This window comes from Drosophila guanche, unplaced genomic scaffold (assembly GCF_900245975.1).
Source record: "Drosophila guanche unplaced genomic scaffold, DGUA_6, whole genome shotgun sequence".
NCBI lineage: Eukaryota > Metazoa > Arthropoda > Insecta > Diptera > Drosophilidae > Drosophila > Drosophila guanche.
In genome coordinates this window covers 7,914,616-7,937,169 of record NW_022995745.1, presented here as the reverse complement: position 1 = coordinate 7,937,169, position 22,554 = coordinate 7,914,616, and the positions used below count along the sequence as shown (strand labels likewise).

The following is a 22,554-nucleotide window of genomic DNA, read 5'->3' as shown; positions in this document are numbered from 1 at the left end:
TGTAATTTGATACCAGCGATAAAAGTACCACCAGCTCTGCTACTTCCTGCCAAGCAGATGCCTCTGTGTAGACCAGGGCTCGGCACGCACACACGCATACCAGCAAAACGGAACTTTGCAATGCATTGGGATTGGTGCGAATCACGTGAGCGGCAGAGCCTTTTCCTTTGCCGAAGAGACCAAACTTTGTCCACTTGTGCTGGAGGACTTGGAGCTGTTTCTGCTTAAGGGACATCCTATACCGGTTACACTTGAAAATTATATGCGCAGCATCTAATAAAAAGTTAAAATTAAGGTTATTGGGTTTAAACTATGTATATTTAAACTTGCAACCCGCGAAACGCGTTGCAGCTCCATGCAGGGTTGCACTGCACAAGCTTCGATATTTCATTTCCCAATTTGGTTTACAATATTTGTAGCAAAGCATTTAAAGTAGGTTTAACCCAATATTTGATTGGCAATGGTCTTATTCCATTACAATTAGACTTACCCCTATAGCATGGAAACGCAAACCGACTATACATTTGTGTACACCAATTCGATAACAGTTGCATCCTTGAGCTTGCACTCCCACTGCCGGCTTTTGCCATATGCTTGTTTTGGCAACAGTAAAACAAAACGTTGTCCTAAAAACTACTCAATATTGTGCAAGATTGTTTCAGCAATTGAATACAATTATAGTTCCAGTGCTGAGAGTCTTGGCTAGCTGGTAATATTAAATAGAATATCAATATCGAGGAATACGATTTCCATCGGTATATTTTCAGTATATTTAAAAGTGAGAAGGTATATTGCTGAGGTATGTCAGGCGGTATATCTATCGATAAGTGCGCGGTCACACTGTAAACATCTATTTATCAAACAAGGCGGAAAAAATGCAACGAGAAACACAGGACACTGAATAGTTTATTTTCGTTCAGGTGCTCGTGTCCGTTTAATCCCGTTCGGTACCACAGAGAGTGCTAAATTCGTTGTACATTCATATCCACAAAACAAGAAACACAAGAAGTAAACCAATTGGAGGAAAACAGGCAGAGAGTGAGCCCAACACACACACACACACACACGCAAACCTAAAAACAAACACACACATAGACAGACATACAGACAGACGCGATACAGGAGCGAGACAAGCGAAGAAGAATAGGAAAGAGGAAGTGGGCGTGGGCGTGGGCGTGGGCGTGACATACGCCAGAGGCTGGGCGTCAGCTTCGCCCCCCTCCTCCCTCCAGCATCCTTCGCCAGGATACAACGCGAGGTCAGAGGAAGACAGAGCAGAGGCTGGTCCCTGACTGACTGCCGCTGCACCATGTCCAAGGTGCTCAGCCCCCAGAAGCGTCGCGTCGGCATGGCCATGGGCGAGAGCATGGCAGCGGGCGGCCTCGACGGGGGCCTGGAATTCAACGGCAGCAGCTCGATCATTGACTTCCTGGCCAAAGAGCAGGACGGCGGCGTTGACGCCGACCCGGAGAGCATCTTCAAGGAGGTGAGCCGCCTCTCGGACAACAGCGACACCCGCTCCGTCGATGAGCTACTGCAGGAGGCGGAGCGTCTCATTCAGCAGCAGCTGCGCTGCCTCACCACGGACACAATTGAAACCAGGCTGAATGGTGGTGGCGGTGGCGGTGCCGGTGCCGGTGCCGGTGGCGATTGCAATGGCCAGGCGAAGGCAAAGACAAAGTCCCAGAACCAAAGCGCCAGCCACACGCCCTCGTCCTCGCCACAGTCATCGCCGCACAGCAGCATCCGTCTGAACACACGCTACACGCACCGCATTGAGCATTCGCCACCCAAGCCGGGATCGGGTCTGGCCAGGGCACGTGCACTGCCCGCAGGCGGCCCAAGCCATGCCAGACACAAGGCAAAGTCATCGCCAGCCCCAACACCGGCCCAGACGCCACACGAGCTGAATGGCGGCGACGGGTTTGCCGCCTTCGTTGACAATTTGCCCTCGGAGTCGGTCATCTCGGATGAGTCCACGCCCAAGGACATGCACAACAATACGGCAGCACAGAACGCTCAGCTGCAATCGCAGCTGGACAACACGGACGATGATGAGGATACGGTGAGTGAATGCATTCCCTTTTCCATCCTTTCTGCTGCTGCGCCACTGAGCAGCTTCCTGCAGGGCTAGGCAGGCTTGCTTTCGATTATTTATCGTTGGTTATCGATTACAGACAGAAATTTCGATTCTTTTCTATAAATAAATAGCTTTGATTTGTTTATTTTCCCTGCCACACAGAATGAAGGATATCCACACACACACACGCACACGCACACACACTCGGCACACAAACATAAAACATAAATAATTATTCATCAATCACTGGACCACACAACCATTCAGACAGGCAGATAGACAGACAGACAGACAGACAGACACTCGTCATTCCGGGAAGAGGAGCAAATGTCTATCCAATGGCCTGGGCCACCGTCTCGGCCACGGTCCAGCCCTCGAGGGCCGTGTCCTTGATGTACTTGGGTGGCAGCACAAAGCCATAGGCGCCGCGATCACGCAGCTCCACGGTGTACACATACTTGACACCGAGCGCCGCACGACTCCAGTCGTCGGAGCCGCCGCCGGCAATGCCCAGCACCTCGTGGGTGACCGCCGCCTCGTAGGTGCTGCCAGTTTTCTGGGAAATGCGCTGGACGGCCGTGTTGCCGACACGCTGCAGCACGCTGGCATCCCTCACCTTGACGGCCTTGTAGGCCCACGGATAGACGATCATCTGGCCGTAGCTGTGGTACGTCAGATACGCCTCCAGATTGTACTTGCGCTTGGCGAGGAACTCCGTCACGACCTTGGTCTCCGCCTCCGAGGCGGGCGCCGAGCCGCGGTACGTGTCGCTGCAGGGATTCGTCGAGGAGCCGTAGCCCGACCATCCAATGTCGAAGTTACGATTCAGATCGACGCCCACACAGCTGGAGCGACGCGTGGGCGATCGATTCTTGCGCCACAGGCGGTTGGTGGTGCGCGTGTACTCGTAGCCATCGGGATTCATCACGGGCATGATGTACCACGTGAGGCCGCGAATGTGGGCCGGCTGGTTCTCCCAGTTGGACATCAGTTGGTACAGGATGAACGTCACCGTCGCCGGGCTGATCCACTCGCGTGCATGGATGCCGCCGTCTATCCAGATCTTCTTGTATTCGCGCGGATTCTCTGAGATTCTAAAGCAAACTTTTAGGCACATTGTTTGGGGGGGGAGAAAGACTGACTGCACCTACCGTAGCACCTTCAGATCGCGACCCTCGGCCGTCTGGCCTATCGTGTAGAGGCGCACAATGTTCGGGAACTTGCTGCGGATCTCCCGCATGAAGGCATAGATGGTCTCCAGATCGTGATAGTCCTTCCAGTGCATGCTGCTACGCGTGGCCTTCTCTGTGGGTTATGGGAATGGGAATCGAATCGAATGAGAGATTCACTCAGTCTGCGCTTTCCACTTGAACTTACTTGTTCTGTGGCCAAGGTCCGCTCTGGTGGCATTGATGCCATTCATGTGCTCCTCATCGATCATGGCCTGGACATTGTCGGACAGCACTTGGGCATCCAGGCGCTGGGCATTGAGGAAGGAGCGCGCCGCCTTCAGCTGCTCCTTGGCAATGGAAATGTCCAGAAACTTTGAGTTCTCCTTCCAAATGTTGCCACCGAATTTCTGCTCGAGCACCTGGCTCACGGGCACCTGCCGCTGCATCGCCTCCGATATGTTGTAGATCCTCCAGAGCTGCGCCTCGTCATACCTCTGTGGAATCTCGTTCACGTCCAGCGTCATCGGTATCGTCTGTGCTGATGCCACTGCTGCGGCTGCTATCAGCAGCAGTAGCAGCAGCCAGGGGACTGGCGCGGGACTTGGCGGCGACATCACTATCAGAGCTGGAAAACAAAGCAGCGTGTTATCAGCTCGACTCTCGTTCTGGGACTGACTCTGGGACATGCAGCTGCGCAGCATGCGAGCGAGCTGCCTGCTGTAAGTAATTGCCTTTCCCTTTAGCAATTTGGTTCTGACTCAGGCAATGCCCATTAACGGGCCAGTGCTGCCCATTCGACTGTGCTGCCCAGCCACAGACTGAATGAGCGTTGAGTCGAAATAAGAAAGTGATGAGCCTAGCCTGGCTGACACTTCTTCTATTTTTACCTGAACAAACAACTCGGAAGCCAATTACAGTTCTGCTATCGCTGGGAAATCTTCCACACGTCGAAACACTCAGCAGCAGCGCTCCGAAATTGGGGTTTACTCGACTGACCTGATTGGAACTTGGCCTGTTTAGCCGGGAAATTCAAATTAGAAAGCGAAAACTCTTGCGATAATCGCAATTTAAATGCGACCAACTGCGTAATTAACTCAAATATTAAATCAGGTGTGCAAAGGTCATCTAATTAGCGCACAAAAAACGACATAACACATTTCCGTTCCATTGTCAACGACCAGCGGTTATCGTAAATACAAATGTGCACGAAGTCTGTAACTATTTTTTCAGTTGTGTGTTTCAAGTAATTACAGATAGTGAATCATTTGGCGTTCCATTTTCCACTGAGGCTTGCTGGAGCTTGAAGATATTTCGGACAATGTTTGTCCCAAGTTCATTGCCGAAATTTGCATTTTGCCTTTACGAATTCCACTGACGTTCGATCGTGATTCGAATTCGGATTCCTCGAATGTGATTTGAATGGCGCATTAGTTCGGGACAGTGTTCGGAGAGACCCTGATCTAAGTCCCGGAGTGGAAATCTATCAGCAAACGATCTCTAAACCTCTTTTTTTTTCACGTGACTGTGCTAATTTCCCTGTCCCGTATATGGTTTATTTTTATGTTGTTGTGTTGTTGTATTGCGTATTTGTTTATCTGTTGTGTGTTTGTTTTTATTTTCTTCTTTTTTATTGCCATGCAGAAAGTGGCACTTCGGAGCACGGGGTCTCCGAGAACAGGTTCTCTCGGACAAACTGAGCGCACTGCTTGGTTTCGGATGTTCGGATGTGTCTGTAAAAGCTTGACCTGGTCCTGGACTTTCCTCGGGGCTGCCTAACAAAAGCAAAAGCAAAAGCCCAAAAGTGTTCAACTCGTTTCGTTTCGGGAGGCGAACCTGTTTTGTTTTTGGTGTCGGATCCCATACCATTCCCGTTACATGCCCAGGCCCATGCCCATGCAAATGCGCTTCCTCATTCCTCATTACACTTCCTCTCTGCCAGCGCCCACTACCCATTACTCATTACACAGACACATACGCATACGGGCGAATTTCATTTGATTTTGTTGTTGCTTACTCTTTGCTGCTGGTCCAGTGGTGTGGCGGGGGTGGAATGTGTGCACTTTTGCCGGCTGGACTCTGGGCGAGAGAGAGAGAGAGAGAGCGAAAGAGAGTGCGTACTTCCGTGCGTGTGCGTGCTCTCGTGTCGTGCTGCTGTCCGTGCGTGCCTGCGTGCAGGCGCTTGCGTATTGAAGAGAGGAGAGCGCTGTGTGTAGCGGGATGACAGGCTGACACCAGACTAAATGCTGCGTTTGTATGCGCTTCAATTTTTATATGGCCGCTCTGCCAGAGATCAGTGTGCAGGAGGGGAAAACAAACGAAAAAAACAACAAAAAAGAAAAAAACCAAAAAACAAAAAACAAAAAACGCCAAAACCGAGAATTACAATAACAGCGAAAACCGAAACACACACACAGACACACACACTGGCAGCAAGCAAACAAAAAAAAAACAGCAAATCTGTTGTAAAAATTGCGCTGAACACGACAACCGATCTTGGAGCGATCGTCGCGTACTGAATGGGACAACAGTCGCAGCAGCAACAGCAGCAGCGGCTGCGCTTTACAGGCAGGTGAGCGCAGAAGCGCCAGCGTCGTCAGCGCCGTCAGCGCCAGCGCCGTTAGCCAGTGGCAACGAGAGAGTCACACACTTACGCATGGAGTGGAACATCTCCATCCCTGTCTGGCCTGCACGCTGCCATGCTGGCCGAGCTGTGTGTGTGTGTGTGTGTGTGTGTGTGCATGTGCGGGAAGAGAGAGAGAGGGAGAGCCCCAAGTCCGAGTGCAGAGTGATGAGTGCCCACGCCCACGCTGCGGTACATCTGTGTCCAACTGCAGGGTTAAGTGCATTACCAGCCGGCGGCATTGACATTTGATGACAAGCAGCCCAGCTGCCATCAGCTGCCTAAGATTCTCACGGACTGTTATGATTCAGCGCCAAACAAAGTCCAGTCATTAATCTTTGATTCCAGGAACTCAGTCCCCCCTCAGCTTTGATGTTTAATGATTGCTAATGCACTCAAGAATGCAAATCAAAGGGTTTATCCGCAACATTAAGGAACTTCCCAACATATGGGGGGCCCGCCCTCCTCCATAAAATCTACTTTCTGCGCTTCCTCTCTCTCTCTCACTCTCTCTCGCTTTACATTTACATTTACATTACAAAAACACACACGCAGAAATGTTAAGTGCGTTGCTGTAAATTTGATTTAATTCATTTACCTCTGAGAATCGCCGAACGCCTCGCAGCTGTAATACCCTGTAGACGGACGAGGGTAAGCGCAGAGAGTGCATATTAGCTGGGGACTTTGACTTGAGCGTTAGTCTTCACGACCATGAATCAAACTGGGGGAAAACCCAAATGGGAATCAGGCATCTTTCATTATTCTTTAATTTATTCGATGCAGTCTGTTGTTGAGTGCTCCATGGGTATTTCATTGTCGATGCGCTCACTTTTCTATTTTCTCTGTCTTTCTCTCTCCTTGTGTACCGTTCTGTGCTGCTGTTGTTGTTGTGCCGAAGGCAGCGCTGCTCAATTGTCAGTGCGCGTGTGTGTGTGTGTGCTGTATGACTGGGCAATTTTTGACCCACTTGGCGAGATTTTACTTTCTTTCGCCTTTGATGTGGATGCTGTTGTTGATCAGGCTGTGGAGCACCTTCTCCATGACCACCTTCAGACCCACCCCCCCTCCCACTCTGCTACTCCCCCACTTGAGTCGATCGCCCCGGGGGCATTGTCGTTATTTATTTTGTTTTCTTGTGATTTCTTGTGGCCAGATTTTCACTTTTAACCCTTTTTTTCGAGAGCGGCGGCAGCGCCTCAATGGAAGATTTTGTTCGGGTGCACCATTTCTTTTGTGGGTTCGCATCGCTGATTGTCATGTACAGTCTGTGCCCCAAATGAAAGACGACGGGCACATGGCGAAAACTTTCTTCTACTTTTGATTCTTCCTCACTGAATTTGTCGGTATGTTACGGTGTGGTACGGTACGGTACAGTGTGTAAACGCTATGAATGAAATATGTAATGGCATATCTGCCTCTTCCTCTCCCTCTCCCTCTGGCACTTCTTTTTCTTCTTGTTTCCAAGTTGCGTTTCCCGTTTTAGCGTGTTCAAATCACTTTCATCGAAGCTCGCTCGCTACCCATAATCAAATATGCAACCAAATGATGAAAGCAACAAAAAGAGTACAACAAAAAATCGATCTAAAGTTGAGCTTACAGGTTTTCATAACGCGATTGAAAGTGAAAGTTCCTTTTCATTTATCTGCCCCTGTCCGTCCCTCTCTCTCCCCTTTGCCAACAGCTCTTCCTCTCTCCCACTTCCTCTCTCTCGCTCGCTCTTTGATAGCTTTCTATTTGTCTGTTTTTGCCTGAACATTCTTGTTCGCCATTTGGCTCGTTTACATAACGCGAACCGTTAATGGGGAGCCACAATATGCGCGATTGCGAAATCTTAATCAGACCCCCCCCCCAAGCCATGCCAAGCCATAATGGACATGGACCATGGCCCGTGAGTGCGTTTGGTATGCTCCGTGCTGGCCCAGCTGCTCATCGAGAACTGTTTGAATCGTTGCTTGTTTTAGCACAGTTGCCAAAAACTGTTCTACATGTGGGCCCAAAGCTTTGATTTGTGCGCCCCGCCCCAAAGTAGGCAACGCTTTTGTGTGATCTTCGCGGCTGATTTCTTGTTGCAAGTTGGAAGTTACCGCTGTTAACGGAGTGTTTATTTTATGCATTTTAGTCATACAAAAGAAAGAGGAATAAATTACTAGAATTAAATTGCGCGGAAGAGGCTCCTCGGCTCACTGCAGCTGCTGTGCGACGGTGCGTAGAAATTCGAAGACCTCCTCGCCGGACTCCACAATGTAATGGGGCGGCATGAGGTAGCCGTAACGGCCCTGGTCCTTGAGGAATAAGTTGTACACAAACTGCGGCTCGATGCGATCCTGCACCCAGTCGGCGGAGTTGCCCGGACGCGCCAGCTTCTGGCGGTAGCTGGTGCCCGTGGAGTATTCGGCCTCGTTGAGGCGCCGCAGATTGAGCACCGCCTGGCGTGCGGTTTGCCTCAGCTGGCGCTGATTCTCCGTCACGTAATCGGCATCGCCCCAGGGATAGGTGACGGTCTGTCCGTAGCCACCGAGGGAGACATAGCCACCGAGATGGTCGCGCATGCCCAGCAGGAAATTGCGCAGGGAGCGCGTCTCGGGCTCGGAGAAGGCTGCGGCACCTCTGTACAGATTCTTGCAGGGATTACTCGTGGTGCCAGACGCACCCCAACCGTGCTCAAAGTTGCGATCCAAATTGACGCCGTAGCAGCCGCTGGCAGGGTCAAAGCCACGATTCTTGGTCCACAGGCGATCGGTCTGGCGGGCGTACTGATAGCCATCGGGATTGGCCAGCGGCAGGAAGTACCAGTCGATGCGGCGCATCATCTTCTCCAGCTTGCTCTCCGACCACAAGTGGGTGAGCTTCGCTATGGCATAGGTGAGGGCAGCGGGACTGAGCCAATCCCTCGCCTGCAGTCCCGCATCCACAACGATGGCCCAGTTCCGAGGATTGCCATTCGATATTCTGCGAGGAAGGGAAACAATAAATAGACTATAGATAATAATAGGCTGAAGCTAGGCCCCGTCGACCCACCTGATAACCTCCAGCGGTCGCTTGTTGCGCGTCAAACCAATCTGCACCAGCTCCACCAGCTCCGAGTGCGCCTCGAGCTGTGTCTGCAGAAACTGCTGAATGTCGCCCTGGTCGTGAAAGCGCCGCCAAGTCAGCAGCATGCCCTCGCGCTCCAGCCAGGGTCGGGATTGATTCTGCTGGCCATCCACCTCTGCGTATGTCTCATCAATGGCCGCCTCCATGTCGTCGATCATCACGTTGTAGCTGAAGCTCACCTGCTGCATGAACTGCCTGGCAGCTGCCACGTTCTTCTGCTCGATGACAATGTCAATGCCATCCTGATTGATGTTCCACACCTCGCTGCCTGCAATGGGAGAGCACAAAGGAGACACTGGAGACTGGGTATGGGCCGAGACTGTTGTTGCTGCTACCAAAGTGCCGCCAAAAGGCCCTCAGCTGCGGCTGACTCAGTCGCGTCTCGTGCAACTTCCACAGCTGATGGCCGTAGTAGCGCTGCACACTGGAGCTGTTCCTGTAGCGTCGATTGATCTGGTACGAGGAGCTCGCTGACAGGAAGTCGAATCGCCGCAAGTCCATGGGCGACAGCCACTGCAGACTCTCGAAGGTGGTCTCGTATAGATCGCTGCCATTGAGTGACCACAGGGCCAGCGGCAGTTCCGACAGTCCCACGAGGGTCTCCGGCACGGAGACGCTACGCCAGAGCAGCACTTGGCAGTGGCAGTGGCAGTGGCAGGCAGCCAGCAGGGCCACGACAGAGAGCAAAAACGCCTCAGCAGTCATCGCCGCTTCGCGATCAGAACTGAAACTGCAGCCTCGAAAGAGGTTCCCGCCTAGCGGGTTTCTTCTTTGCCGAATTCTCTTGGGAATTTATGCTAAATTTATGCGTGACCTCTCCACCCAGCGAGCTTCTATTCTTCTCTGTTTCTTTCTTTGACATTTTCTCCTGCTCGTTTCACTCACCAAACTTCTCCACCGCCTCATTGAACTGCGCATCCGGGGATCGCTGCTCCCCCTGCTCCACCATGCTGACATTGAAGTCGAGCTTCCAGAGCTGCCAGCCGCGATAGGTCACATGATTGGCGTCCAGCTCGCTGCGCAGCTCCGTGCGAGCAGTGACGCTGGCCTCCAGGGGTCGCAGATAGTGCAAAAGTTGGCCCACGCCGCCACCGAAGAAGGGCAAGCGGAGTCTCAGACGATTGTCGGTGCGTGCCGCCAGCTCCTCGTGGCCCCTGGCCTCAGCGGGGAGCAGCAGCAGCAGCAGACACGAAGCTGCCAGCAGCGGCACTGCCCATGGCTGCATGATGCTGGGGAAGTAAATCTTGTGGCTGGGAATGGACTCTGTGTGTGCCCTTTGGCAGCTAATTTGTGTTTAATTTGTTCGATTTTGTTGGCATCAGACATCGGCGCGCCCCATCTAACGGTGCTTCGCTCTGCGTTCTCCATGCTCCCCCCCCCCCCTGCTGTTGTCAAATTAAGGCCATCGGCCCAGCGGATTTGCATAGAACGATTCATGGCTGAATATTTGCTTCTGTTTGAAGTCTTTGCAAAACTTTTACCTTGCGCGTGTGCTGTGCTGTGCTGTGCTACTGCAAACTGTTATACGGCTGCCCGACTGGCATACACGTCAGCTCGAGCGGAGCTACGAAAGTTTCAGCGCGAGTTCCATTCTCGCGCATTCCCTTCGTGCCTCTTCGTACCAATTGTGTATATTTCTTCGCTGGATGTGCCAGGGTTGCCATCAAAGTTTTCAAACACACTTTTCCATTTGATTTTTTCTTTTTAATAAACAATTTCTCAGTCTACTTCGATGAGTTTTGTTCTTGTTTGTGTGTGTTTGTGTGTGTGTGTGTGTGTGTTTGTTGTTCAATTTGTCTAGTTACAAGTACAATAAATAATTAAATAAATAAATAGTTTTCATATAAATAGCGCACAAAAAAAAAAAGAACAATTAAAACCCTTTTTGGGCTAGTAAAAACATAAAAAAAAAAAACAAAAAAAAAATTATTTGCATTTAACTAGGGTTACACGCGAAATCATCCTAGTGGCGGCGTCGACTGCTGCCGCTGCCGCTGCTGTTCCTGCCCACCGCCTTGCCACGCCCCTGGGCAATGGCACGGGCAACGGTGTCCGCGAAGGTGTAGCCATCCTTGCCATTATACTGAATGAAGCGAGCGGGCAGAACGAAGCCATAGCGCCCGGTGTCGCCCATCTCGATGGTGTAGGCATACTTGATGCCGGCAATGCCCTTGGCCCAGTCATCGGAGCCACCGGCAGCTGGGTACAGAGTGGTGGCCGAAGATCCCACCGTATACTTGACGCCCGTTGACTTGGTGATGCTCTACGACGGGGGAGAGCGATGTTGGAAAATGAATACATTGAGACACTTTGGGCAATTCACTTACCGTGCCCGCTTGGCGTGCCACACGATCGAGATCGGCACGATCCTGCGTCAGTTGGTAGTCGTAGCCCCACGGGTAGAGAATGTACTGGCCGTAGCTGTGGAACGAGAGATACGCCTGGAAGGTCTCGCGTGGGAAGCCGCTAATGAACTTCGAGATGTAGAAGGTCTCTGGCTCGGAGAAGGCCTTGCTGCCGCGATATGTCTGCGAGCAGGGACTGGCCGAGGTGCCCTTGCCGCCCCACTTGTAGCCAAAGTTGCGATTGAGATCAACGCCGGGACACTGGCGGCCATGGGCGCGCATGTTCTTGCGCCACAGACGATCGGTGGTGTGGGAGTACTCGTAGCCATCGGGATTGGCCACCGGATGGATGTACCAGTTGATGCTGCGCATATGCTCCGGCAGATCCTCCCAACCCTCCGCCAGCTGATTGGCAATGAAGGTCACTGTGGCCGGGCTGATCCACTCTCTGGCATGCATGCCACCGTCGATCCAGACACCGGGATTGCGCGCATTTCCATTGGAGATTCTATGCGCAAGGATGGATGGCCATAAGTTTGGGACTTGTTGGGTCTCTGACTCCCTGCACTTACTTGAGTATCTTCAGGGGTCGCTTCTCCACGGAGTAGCCAATGATTTCGGTGGAGCAAATGTCTGGATAAGTCTTCGCCATGTAGTCAATGAAGCCGTGGATGTCCTCCAAGCGATGGTAGGCCTGCCAAGTCAAGCGGTGTCCTGTGTGTGTGGGTGGAGAGAGAACTCTTAGCAACTTGGTTCATTCAACCTTAACAAACCCAAACCCAAGCCCAAACCCAAAGCCTGACTGCGTGAGCAACCCCTCCGTTCGCCTGATCCTGACCTTCTTGAGAGAGGACTCTGGCTATCGATTAAACAACTGAGCGGCTCCTTGCTGCTCCTGCCCGCTGGTGCGTGGCACGTGGCACGTGGAACGTGGCAGGACCCTTCCTGTTGTTCCTATGGCAAACCCTTCGACGGCGGTCCTGCCACTTTTCGCTTGATGACTTTTCACACGCCCTGCCCCATTAAATGCTCGTTTGTGGCGACACCTAGACACCAACCCCCTTGCTGTATGCAACACCTGTCCGTACAGTGTCCGCCTGCTGTCCGTTACTCACCCTTGCGATTCTGCAGCTCGGCTATCTTCTCCGCTGGCGGATTCTCCACCTCAATGACATGCTGCAGGTTGTCGATTAGCACAATTCGGGATAGATTGGCGGCACGAATGTGACGCTCAGCGGCAGCCAAAACCTGCGGCTTCAGCAGATAGTCCACCTCCTGCTTCACCTCCTTCCACAGTTGTCCATCTAGAGTGGGGTGGTGTGGGGAGTGGAGGAGCATTAAAGCAGGCTCATGATGACTGGGGTGACTGCCACTTACCATATTTCGACTGCAGCTCATCCGCCAATCGCTTATCCTTGTCCGTTTGCACCACAATGCGCCACACTTGGGCGCCATCGTAGCGGCGCAGATGGGCATTGAAGGGGCTTGAGCTCTCCTCCGCGGGCTGCTGCAGCAGGAACGAGGCGTTCACATAGTTGAGCACACTGTCGGCCACTTGCACCGGCGACTGTGGCTGCACCATGGGAATGATGGTGGTCAGAATGGATGGCTCTGCAGTCACGGGCTCGGGCTCGGCAACGGCAACGGCTTCGGCTGCTACCACTGGGACCTCTTCGACAGGCTTCTGTTCCTCCATCTGCAGGACTTCCTTTATGGCTTCAGGTTCAGCTTCGTGGACTTCCAGCTCTGGTTCAGCTTCAGCTTCAGCTTCGGTTACAGTTTCTGGCTCTGGCTCTGGCTCTGGCTCTGGCTGTGCTGCCTCTGCATCGTTCTGCACTTCTTCCTTCTCAGCCTCTTCTGGCTTGGGTTCAGCCTCGATTGGGGTCTCTGGTTGTGGCTGCTCTTCCTCGGCTGTCTGGACTGCATCGACTGCTGCCTGTGGCTGCTCCGTTTCGGCTTCCGCTGGCACAGCAGCTGAGGCCTGAGAAATCTCTGCTGGCTCATCTGCTAGGATCTCAATCTGTTCGGGTTCCTGCTCGGCTTCAGGCTCGGCAGCTGCAGCCAGAGACTGCTGCTCCTCCTCCTCCTCGATAGCTGCGGCTTCTGTGGCTGGGGATTGCTCCTCCTCGACAGCCTCGACAGCGGCCTGCTCTGGCTCGGGCTCTGGCTCGGGCTCTGTCTCTGTTGGTGCTTCCTTTTGCTGCTCTTGCTCCTCCTCCTGCTGCTCCTCTGTCTGTTTGTCTTCTGTTGCCTCGGCAATCTCCTCGGGCACGAGGTTATCCATGGCAGCGGTGAGGCCTTCTTCAATGCCCTCGACCATGCTCTCCATCAGGGATGCTTCTGTGGTGTCCACCTCGTTCTCACTGGGCTGCTGGGCATCCGCTTGGGGCTCCGTTTCAGCTTCAACTTCAGGCTCAGAAATCTTTTGCTCCTGCTCTGGTTTTGGCTGCGTCTCAGCGGCATCCTGCAGGGTCAGCTGCTGTTCCTCCTCCTGTGGCTGCTGCTCTTCTGGCTGGGCATTCTCCTGCTCCTCCTGCTCGAGTTCCTTTTCCACTTCTTCGACAGCTTCGGCAATGACTTCAGCAGCACTCTCTGTGGCCGCCGCCTCATCATCAGTACTTGCCGCTGGCTCATCATTCGCGATCTGCTGCTCCTCCTCCTCCTCGAGGACTGCTGCTGCTGCTGCTGCTGCTGTCTCTGTGGCTGTTTCCACCGCCTGTTCGGCGTCCTCCAGCTGTGCCTCCTGGCTGCTGGACTGTTTCTGACTGCTTTCGACTGTACCCTCCACCGAATGCTCCACCACATGCTCCTCAATCATCTCCGGCTGGAGATGGATGTGCATCTCTGGCTGAGTTTCGTGAGCAGTTTCTGCCTCGGGATCAGCTTCTGCTTCTGCTTCTGCTTCGGCCACTGTGATGTCGCTGGGCAGCTCGACGAGCTGCATGGCCGGTGTGTCGTCGCTCTCCAGCATTAGCATGTCCGAGCTGCCTGGCAGATCGGCATCCGCATCGGATTCGCTGGCGCCGCTCTCAATGGTATTGCGATCGGCGGCATTCAGCTGGCTGGCCACCGACTCTGGCACCAGCATGTACATGTCCGTGTCGCCACTGGCCGTGGCCAGTGAGGCCAGCTTCATGTCATCCACCAGCAGATCGTTCTGGGCAGCGGCTGGCAGCTCGTTCCGTTCGAGGGCGAGGCGATCCAGCGACATGGCTGTTGTCGTTTGCATGGCGCCCAGCAGGGCTAGCAAGAGAATGGAGATTGGGGCGGAGCGGGAACCACAGTCGGGACCCGTCCTTGAGGCACTACGCGATCTCCCGTTGTACATCTTTGCGAGATCTGACACTAAACCGTAATGAGACATGTCCCATTCGTGGAGTGTCGCTTTTATACCAACGCTGGGAAAGTATTGCCATTTCATTTTCGATATTTCTCTCAGCCAGCAGCTGCGTCAGCGTTAGCAGCAGCAGCAGCAGCAGCAGCAGCAACCAGCAGCAGCAGCGTCACTTACAGTGGGCAACGGTAACCGACAAAGCTGCTGTCACATGTTCATGTGTATGTGTGTGTGTGTGTGTGTGTGTCCAATCGTGTTATGTATGTAAATGCGGCATGGCTACCCACCCCAACTGCTCCACTCCGCTCTGCTCTGCTCTTCAACTCTGCGCTCTCTTCCTTGTGAACGAGTCGTCCCCCTGCTCCAGCCCCAAATTGTCTTGATCTTTTATGTTAATCCTCACTCCCCCCTCAAATTCGTTTGCGGGCGCATGTCGCCAACGCGACAATGGGACAAACGACCATCGACAATCGGCATAACTAACAAATCTTCACGGCCCTCCCGCTCTCGCTTTCTTTTGGTGCTCTGGAACTGGGGACTTACACTACCAAAAATAAGCAAATTAAATTATTATTTCGAGTATTTGATGCAATTAAGTTGCTGGAAGACATTTGAGAGGGATTTTTCTGAAATAGATGGAAAATGGAACAAGCTGGAATTGGGCTTGCCTATGGGATATTCGGGAGAGTATTCTCTCTCTCTCTCTCTCTCTCTTTCTCCTTTTTGTTTGCTTTGCACTTTACTGGGGCAAAAGGGAAATTTGTGTTTATTTTTCTTTGTGCAGATTAATTTTTTTGCATTTATCAGAGTTTTTGCTTAAGTGCACGTCATCTGTCATAATTATAATTAACAATTGCTCGACTTTCTATGCATTCTGTGCATTTCCCCCAACCCCACCCACCACTTGCTGCATTTCCATTTACATCTTCAAGTGCAACTGAAGCCAGCCTCAATTCATAATCGATGTCAATTGGCAATTGCGTGTTAAATGAATGGCTCATTGGGTACACTCGGCGCGTTTCAGAGCAGCAGGATGGGCGCACCCGTAAAGGTACGCTACCAAAATGTGTACATAAATATGTATTCGTGTATGTGTATGTGTGTATGTATATGTTCTGGTTTGATCCGTTGACTGATTCATTCATCGTTCAAGTTGGATGCTTGGAAGCGTCATTGTGTTGGCGCGCTTCAAAAAGTTTCCAATTTTCTGTGGCTCATTGACATGGATTTCTGAATAAATGTACTTACATACACATATTTACATACTTAATAAATACTCTACATACACATCTGATGGCTGTAGCTGTTGTTGTTGGTTAAGTATTACCCCACGCTCCTCCTCCTCCTCCTCCTCCTTCTCCTCTTCCACCTCCTTCTTCTGCTTTTGCTCTGCTGTCTAATCAACCCGCGCACCTCGTTCCATTCCGCGCGCAAACAATTGGCGCCGTTACCGTTACCATTGCTTGCTGTTGCTGCCTGCTTGTTGTTGTTGTTTACCGCTCCTTTCACTTTATAAGTGGAGTTTATCAAATGACAATTGAGGAAGAGCGAGAGTTCAAGTAATTGCAAAGCAGCAACCAGCAGACACAAACACACACACACACACACGTGACAATAGCTGAAATTACCTGGGTCAAGTAGTGAAATTGTCCTTAATACACTACACTACACTGGATTACACTACACTTTTATTGGCATGGAGCAAATTTCTATCAGTGGGTCACACTTAATCGAAATCTTATTTGTTCATCAGAGATGTTGACTGTGGGAAATGCCGCGACAACAACAGCAATGTGCACTTTTTTTTTTTCAAAGTCACAATAATTCGCTTGCTCTGCATGCCTCAATCGGTATGAAGGGTACTTCTGTGTGAGTTACAAAAAAAAACCTTATAAGCACAACAGTTAGAAACAGTTGGAAGTAAACATGTGCCCAACGCGCTCTCTTCTCGGTCTCTCTCTCTCTCTCTCTCTCTCAACTCATAGAAGTAGGCAGCATCAGAGTCACGCATACATACACAAATACATATGTGTGCATATACTCCAAATATTCTGAGTAGATTCCAATCGTACATCCGAATATGCATACGCATTTGTTAATATCAATTGGCAGGATCTACATACATATGTATATTCATATTTTAGAGTGCTCCACTCTAAGGATCAAGATATACATAGTTTTCTTGTACTTCGCTTAAAGAGTTTTATTTATCAGTAATCGTAGGAACAATTGTGGGGGAACATGCAGTAATGTGCCTGAACCAATTTCAATTCATCTCTGCGACATATTTATGTATTTCAAATGAGTTTTAAAGTGGAAAGTGGCAGCACGCAAAGCCACAAAACATAACAAAAACACACACACCAAAAAAAAGCTTGCACAAAAGTATGAATGAAGTGAATGGGCGGCGGTAGGGGAAAAAAAGGTGTCGCTGGTGTCGGGGGCGGTGTGCGATGCGCAATGCTTTTCAGGTAGAATCCAAAACACAGCGTGATGAAAGCGAGAGTGGGCAGCGGCAGCGGCGGGTAAAGCACCACCGCTTAGAGTAATGTCAGTCAATCGGCAGCAGGTAAAGGCGCCGAAAAGCAACACACACATACACACACGTACACACCGAAAAACACAAGCCGGACGGACAATGGGCGAGATGGATGGCCAAAGACGCTGACACAGACGGTGGAGAAGGAAGAGGAGGAAGCGGAGGAACAGGCAGTGCCTCTAACTTTCTTTCTTCTTCAATGTGTTGTTGCTTTTTTTTGGAGTGCATTGTTGTTGTTGTTGAGCTGCTGCACGCCCACATCATCACAATTATCTTCTTATACCCTTGTCGCGGCCGCTGCCGCCGGCCAGTTGACAGTCGATAACATTTGACGAGGGTAGCGAGCAGTGGGCAACCATGGGCAAAATAGGTGTGTGCCGCATGCAAGTTTGGCAATGGAAAATTCTTTCTGAAAATTGTTAAGAAAACAAATTGGGATTTTCTCAATTCTCGCTCCTTAGCTGATGATATTTTATGCGCCTGTTCCTGTTCCCGTTATTTTTCCGTTCTGTTTCCACTTGGTTCTTCGTCTCGATCGCGCCCAGAATTGGTGTACCATTGCACAGTTTTGCTCCACTGTGCAACGGGACATTGAGTTGTCATTGTATTGTGGGTTTATTGTGCTGGCGACTGGTTTCGTTTTTGTTTCGTTTCGTTCCCCTATCCCAAGAGTGACAGAGAGGGAGGGGTTGGGGGTGGGCGAGATAGATAGACAGCAGGAGAAAAAGCAAAAGAAAGAGAGAGAGAGAGAGGAATGGCATGTGGTGGGTGTAGAGAGAAGAAAAACCGACGCGCCCGTCACTATCCCCCATTGCCGGACATTTCGTCGGCTACTTTCACGTGTCCGCCCCAAAACTTACGATCTGTTTGCCATCTTCCTTTTCCCCGTTCGCAGATGGAGGAGGCAGCCGAGGTGGATGCAGATGCAGATGCGGCGCCACGGCGCAACTCCACGCCCTCTTCGGCGGCAGCGGCGGCAGCGGCGGTGCCGGCAAGGATCACCAGCAGCCAGAGCCACACCCACATATACAGCCAGCCCATTCGGCCCATGGCCAGCTACAGCGAGAAGGCGGTGGGCAGCTCGCCGAAGCACATGGTCAGCACCCTCACGTCGCCCATCGAGCAGATCGCGTGCAGTGTGTCGCGGGAGCATGCCCTCAAGCACGAGATCGAGCAGCTGCAGGAGCAGCTGAAGGACACCGAGGAGCGCCTGGCATCGGTGCGCCTGCAGAGCGACTCGCTGTCGCAGACCCAACGCGCGCTCCGTGACCACAACGGGCGACTGCAGGACGAGTCCGAGATGCTCAAGCTGGACGTGCAGCACCTGAACGAGTGCGCCGGCGTGCTCAGGTCGGAGCTGCAGGCGGCACGCCGTGACCGCAGCGATGCACTGCAGCTGCAGCGCTCGCTGCGTGCGGAGCTGGAGGAGGCGCAGCAGGAGCGTCGGCGGGCGGGCGAGAGCAAGGAGAAGGACGCACGCGCCATACAGGATCTGCAGCGACAGTGCCGCGAAATGGAGCGCATTCTCATGCGCAAGCATCCGGATTCGGTTTCGGCACTGATAGGTGGGTCCTCGTCCTGCCCCTGCCCCTTCCATCACTGACTCTTAACTTTCGGTTTTTGCTCTCCAGTTGCCTCCAAGAGTTCGGGTCTTTGCTCGCTGAATGACCAGGAGAATGTGACCAGCCGCAAGCTGCTGGAGCAGCGCATCGCACAGCTGGAGTCGGATGCCAAGGAGCAGGATCGCAAGGCACAGCAGATTCTGGCCAATGTCCAGGCACGCTTCAACTCGGTGCAGTCCAAGTACGAGACGCACATTGCCGATCTGGAGACGCAGGTGCTGAGGTGAGTTTTTAGCTGGGCCATGAACCATCTATGGTGAAATTACGCTAGAAAGGGATGGAGCTGGTGAAGTGGTTCCCGACAGAGAGAGGCGTCACCTGCAATGACTAATTCTCTGTGTTGCAGCCTGCAGGAGATCAACACGAAGCTGAACGAGCAGATCGAGTCGCAGGTGCGCACCTTGGACCGGTACATGCAGAAACGAGCGGACAGGTTCTACAACAATTGCACACAGACGGAGCCAGAGGCCGATGGCCCCGCAACTGGCGCTGCCAGCACGGGGACCACGGGGACCACGGGGACCACGGGCACCCAAACCCAGGCACAGATCACGAATGGGACCCGTGACCACAGCACCAACACCATTGGCTGCCCATCGCCGGCGCTCCTGTGCCACCACCACCACCAGCACCAGCACCAGAACCAGCAGCACCTCCTTCATGCCCAGCAGCACTCGGCCAGCAGCAGCACCAGCAGCACGGCCAACTCCACGCCAAATACATCGCGACCCAACTCGAAGCAGAGCGGCGCCAGTTCCACCACACAGCGCCGGCCCGTGGCTGGCCAACTGCAGATGCCCGTCTCGAAGCTGCCAATCTCGCAGTCGGACTCCACGCTGTCCATGCTGAGCCACAGCCATGGCCCGGGCCCGGGCCCAGGACTGGCCAGCAAGGAGGAGTCGCAGCTGCTCAGCTCGGTGCGCGGCATGCGCGTGGACCTGGCCATCAAGAACAAGGCCATGCAGCGGCTCACGCGGGAGCTGGACGAGTGCAAGAAGACCATAAGGAAGCTGCAGCGAGATCGGGAGACCGGCAATCCAGGTGACTCTTCTCATTCCTCCTCTCCGCAGCAGCCTGTGCCTGCAGCTCCCCGCCTCCCACACGCTCGTTTGCCTTTTGTTGGTTGTGGCTTTGCGTTTGCGTTTGTGTTTGTGTCACTCGGTCGACGATGGATGGCCGCTAATTTATGGACTTTCTCTGCTCGGCCAGGCACGTACGTACAGGGGGCTCGGGCTCCAGCCAGAGACGACAAATAAATTGCTGGAATAAATCATTGTACGGCTGTCGACTCGCGTCGGCCTTTTGACCACTTTTTGCACTCGTTTCAAACGGCAATTGCAGCCGGCCAGCCAGCTGTAAGCGTTAAGCGTTGAGCGGCCAATGGCCAAGACCAAGACCAAGACCAAGAGCAAGACCAAACACGTTTGCTAGCCGGCAGACCCTGTCTCTGTCTCTGTCTCTGTCTCTGTCTCTGTTTTCGACTCTGACTCTGGCATCTCGGGCACTTGGTTATGTCACATGCTGCCTGCCTCTGCCTCTGCCTCTGCCAGTTGTTTACATTTTGCTTGATTTGGATTTGAATTTGTGTGCTGCCTGTTCGAAAAAGAAAATTCGAAAGCGAAAGTCAAAGTCAAAGACGCTGCTTCGGGTCGCTGGACGATGCACGATGGGCGATCAAAGCGGCTACGTCTGTCCGTCCGTCCGTCCGTCCGTCTGTCCGTCTGTCTGTCTGTCCGTAGCCCCAGCATGCGCACAAGTTTTATAATTTGAGCGAGGTTTACCCACCGAATGGGCAGCAGCAGCTGTGGCCGCTCTCTTAAAGACTCTTTTTAAAGTCCGTCCACAAATTATTTACAGGGTACAGCCAGCGTCGCTTGCCACAGACCTTGTCCCTTTGGCTTTCTTGTTGCCTGTCTCTCTGGTTAGTTTTTATTCGTGGCTAATTAATGAGCCATCGCTGGCGTCTGGCGTCTGGCGTCTGGCGTCAAATTTGTTTCGTTAATAATTGTAAATGCCAAAAGCGGACAACGGCAGACGGCAACAGTCGCCGACTGTCGCATCAGCGGCAACAAAAAAGTGTTTTAATTATTCGTACGCGCGTGTAAAAATGCAAATCGCGCGCTTCATTGCTTTTGGCCTCGCGATTGTGTAATAGATTTGTGAAAACATTCAAACCGAAACGGAAATCACACCCAACAGACCTTTTGGGCCGCTCGGGCAGTGGCTGGAATTGTGATAAGAAATCTTCACTGACTTTTTTCTCTGTGCATTTTGCAGGCACCAAATTGGACGGCAAGTGCCAGGCCAGTGGCAGCGGCGGCGCCTCGGCACAGCGTCGTGCCAGCGGCTACGATCATTATCCGGATCATATTCCGGCCGCCACCGAGAGCCAAGCACTGAAGGAGGCCCAAAACAAGTACCGCCTGCTGGAGGCTGACTACAAGACGCTGCACGACAAGCGACTGCAGGACGTGAGCCTCAGGCTTAGGCCTTCGCCCGTTGACTCAGCCCCAAACTAAACTCTGTTCTCCGTTCCAGCTGAAGACGCTGCAGAGCGCACATGAGCGGGAGCTGGCCAGCTGCAACGAGACGGTGCGCCTACTGAAGCAGCGCCTGAACGAGCGGGAGGAGGCATTTGCCACACAGAAGCGACGCAAGGTGCCCGTCGACTATTATGCACTCAAGGCCAAGGTATGCGCCGCCGCAGGCCGCCTGCCACAGAACCACAAACAGACACAGACACAAACACAGACACAGACACAAATTCAAGTAAAAACCCAGCGAGAAAATCAAGTCAAAGTGCGCCCCATGCGCCCCATTCAGTTGAATAGTCAAGCAAAATTTCACTAGAAACTCAAGAGCATGCGTCGAGGTTTGATAACGAATTGTCCACTGCGTCGAGCTCAGTTTGAAAGCATCCTTAATTGATTTCCCCACCTGTGTGTGCTCTTTGCAGGTCTCGCTGCTGGAGCGCCGTCACTCGGAGCGGGAGGAGCGTTTGCACATGCTGGTGGAGGCGCTCAGCAAGGGCCGCCTCAACGGTGCGCTCGAGGATCTAATGCAGGAGAACAACAATAAATAACTGAATATTAAATAATCGCACCCAATTAGCACACATGTGTGTCCGTCAACAAGCCAGCCAATTTGTTTCACACTCCGTCTAAGAAACCAAAACAAAAGTCTAGCATTAAGCAGAGGAACGAGTCGTGGACTGCAGCTGGCCAAGCGTTGGCAGGGACTTGAGGCCAAACCCCAAGCAGCAGCTGCAATCCCAAGAATATTTATTGTAGAATTGTAGACAATTTTAAGCCTAGAAATTTAACCGTTCAAAATGCATCAGAAAGAGGGAGAGCGAGCAGCATCGAAAAGACAGGGACAACAAAGGCGAAAGTGAGCCCAAAATGCTTTGTACATAAACAGCGATCTTGGAATTTGAATTTGAATATTATATATTTGATTTCTAAGCCAAAGATGTATTTTTTTGTCGTTCTGGCTGCATACACAATCCCATTATTGTGTCTGGGCGCAGAGAACTTTCCAAAAGTTGCAGGAGAAATGATGAAATGATGTAAGAAAAATAAATAACGAGAACAGAAAAGATTACAATTTTGTTTGACTTTTTCTGTGGGCAAGCAGCAGCAGCTGCCAGAGCGCGGAGACGTCCAGGACACAGGGATGAAGGCTGTCCGATTATGTTCACAGCAACCCATTAACCATGACAGTCTTGGCCAGGAATACATCTAAGGATG

At 52.2% G+C, this 22,554-nt stretch overlaps 4 protein-coding genes across 5 annotated transcripts; 1 reads left to right on the top strand and 3 right to left on the bottom strand.

The window, feature by feature from the left end:
• The first annotated feature begins 831 nt into the window (after nt 1-831).
• LOC117581093 (centrosomal protein of 162 kDa) lies at nt 832-22,411 on the top strand. Its single transcript, XM_034267981.1, has 7 exons — nt 832-2,065; nt 18,079-18,748; nt 18,815-19,028; nt 19,152-19,846; nt 21,083-21,276; nt 21,344-21,496; nt 21,762-22,411. The coding sequence occupies exons 1-7, from the start codon at nt 1,310-1,312 to the stop codon at nt 21,885-21,887; spliced, it is 2,808 nt and encodes a 935-aa protein (XP_034123872.1). The 5' UTR covers nt 832-1,309; the 3' UTR covers nt 21,888-22,411.
• On the bottom strand, nt 2,194-5,765 carry LOC117581096 (carboxypeptidase B). 2 transcript variants are annotated; one of them, XM_034267986.1, is made up of 4 exons: nt 5,267-5,765; nt 3,458-3,877; nt 3,232-3,385; nt 2,194-3,174 (listed from the first exon to the last, which is right to left on the bottom strand). In XM_034267986.1, exons 2-4 carry the CDS (start codon nt 3,864-3,866, stop codon nt 2,412-2,414), a joined length of 1,326 nt encoding a protein of 441 aa, XP_034123877.1. In that variant the 5' UTR covers nt 3,867-3,877; nt 5,267-5,765; the 3' UTR covers nt 2,194-2,411. The 2 variants fall into 2 exon arrangements, with proteins under 2 accessions (XP_034123877.1, XP_034123876.1); XM_034267985.1 differs by lacking the exon at nt 5,267-5,765 and having other exon boundaries at nt 3,458-3,968.
• On the bottom strand, nt 7,944-10,190 carry LOC117580846 (carboxypeptidase O). Its single transcript, XM_034267592.1, has 4 exons — nt 9,864-10,190; nt 9,301-9,658; nt 8,891-9,233; nt 7,944-8,821 (listed from the first exon to the last, which is right to left on the bottom strand). The coding sequence occupies exons 1-4, from the start codon at nt 10,188-10,190 to the stop codon at nt 8,053-8,055; spliced, it is 1,797 nt and encodes a 598-aa protein (XP_034123483.1). The 3' UTR covers nt 7,944-8,052.
• Nucleotides 10,859-14,687, bottom strand: LOC117581092 (titin). Its single transcript, XM_034267980.1, has 5 exons — nt 12,688-14,687; nt 12,426-12,614; nt 11,883-12,024; nt 11,293-11,818; nt 10,859-11,228 (listed from the first exon to the last, which is right to left on the bottom strand). The coding sequence occupies exons 1-5, from the start codon at nt 14,672-14,674 to the stop codon at nt 10,929-10,931; spliced, it is 3,144 nt and encodes a 1,047-aa protein (XP_034123871.1). The 5' UTR covers nt 14,675-14,687; the 3' UTR covers nt 10,859-10,928.
• Nucleotides 22,412-22,554: the final 143 nt, after the last annotated feature.

Excerpts from the sequence above, each read along its gene's own strand:
- LOC117581096 (XM_034267985.1), bottom strand. The coding sequence starts at position 3,953 with ATGCTGCGCAGCTGCATGTCCCAGAGTCAGTCCCAGAACGAGAGTCGA. Across the intron at positions 3,386-3,457 it reads GGACCTTGGCCACAGAACAA|AGAAGGCCACGCGTAGCAGC; the intron begins GTAAGTTCAAGT and ends CATAACCCACAG. Across the intron at positions 3,175-3,231 it reads CGCGATCTGAAGGTGCTACG|AATCTCAGAGAATCCGCGCG; the intron begins GTAGGTGCAGTC and ends AGTTTGCTTTAG.
- LOC117580846 (XM_034267592.1), bottom strand. The coding sequence starts at position 10,190 with ATGCAGCCATGGGCAGTGCCGCTGCTGGCAGCTTCGTGTCTGCTGCTG. Across the intron at positions 9,659-9,863 it reads ATGCGCAGTTCAATGAGGCG|GCGTTTTTGCTCTCTGTCGT; the intron begins GTGGAGAAGTTT and ends ATGACTGCTGAG. Across the intron at positions 9,234-9,300 it reads GGCCTTTTGGCGGCACTTTG|GCAGCGAGGTGTGGAACATC; the intron begins GTAGCAGCAACA and ends CTCCCATTGCAG.
- LOC117581092 (XM_034267980.1), bottom strand. The coding sequence starts at position 14,674 with ATGTCTCATTACGGTTTAGTGTCAGATCTCGCAAAGATGTACAACGGG. Across the intron at positions 12,615-12,687 it reads TGAGCTGCAGTCGAAATATG|ATGGACAACTGTGGAAGGAG; the intron begins GTAAGTGGCAGT and ends ACCCCACTCTAG. Across the intron at positions 11,229-11,292 it reads TGGCACGCCAAGCGGGCACG|AGCATCACCAAGTCAACGGG; the intron begins GTAAGTGAATTG and ends CCCCCGTCGTAG.
- LOC117581093 (XM_034267981.1), top strand. The coding sequence starts at position 1,310 with ATGTCCAAGGTGCTCAGCCCCCAGAAGCGTCGCGTCGGCATGGCCATG. Across the intron at positions 19,847-21,082 it reads TCGGGAGACCGGCAATCCAG|GCACCAAATTGGACGGCAAG; the intron begins GTGACTCTTCTC and ends TGCATTTTGCAG. Across the intron at positions 21,277-21,343 it reads ACGACAAGCGACTGCAGGAC|CTGAAGACGCTGCAGAGCGC; the intron begins GTGAGCCTCAGG and ends TCTCCGTTCCAG.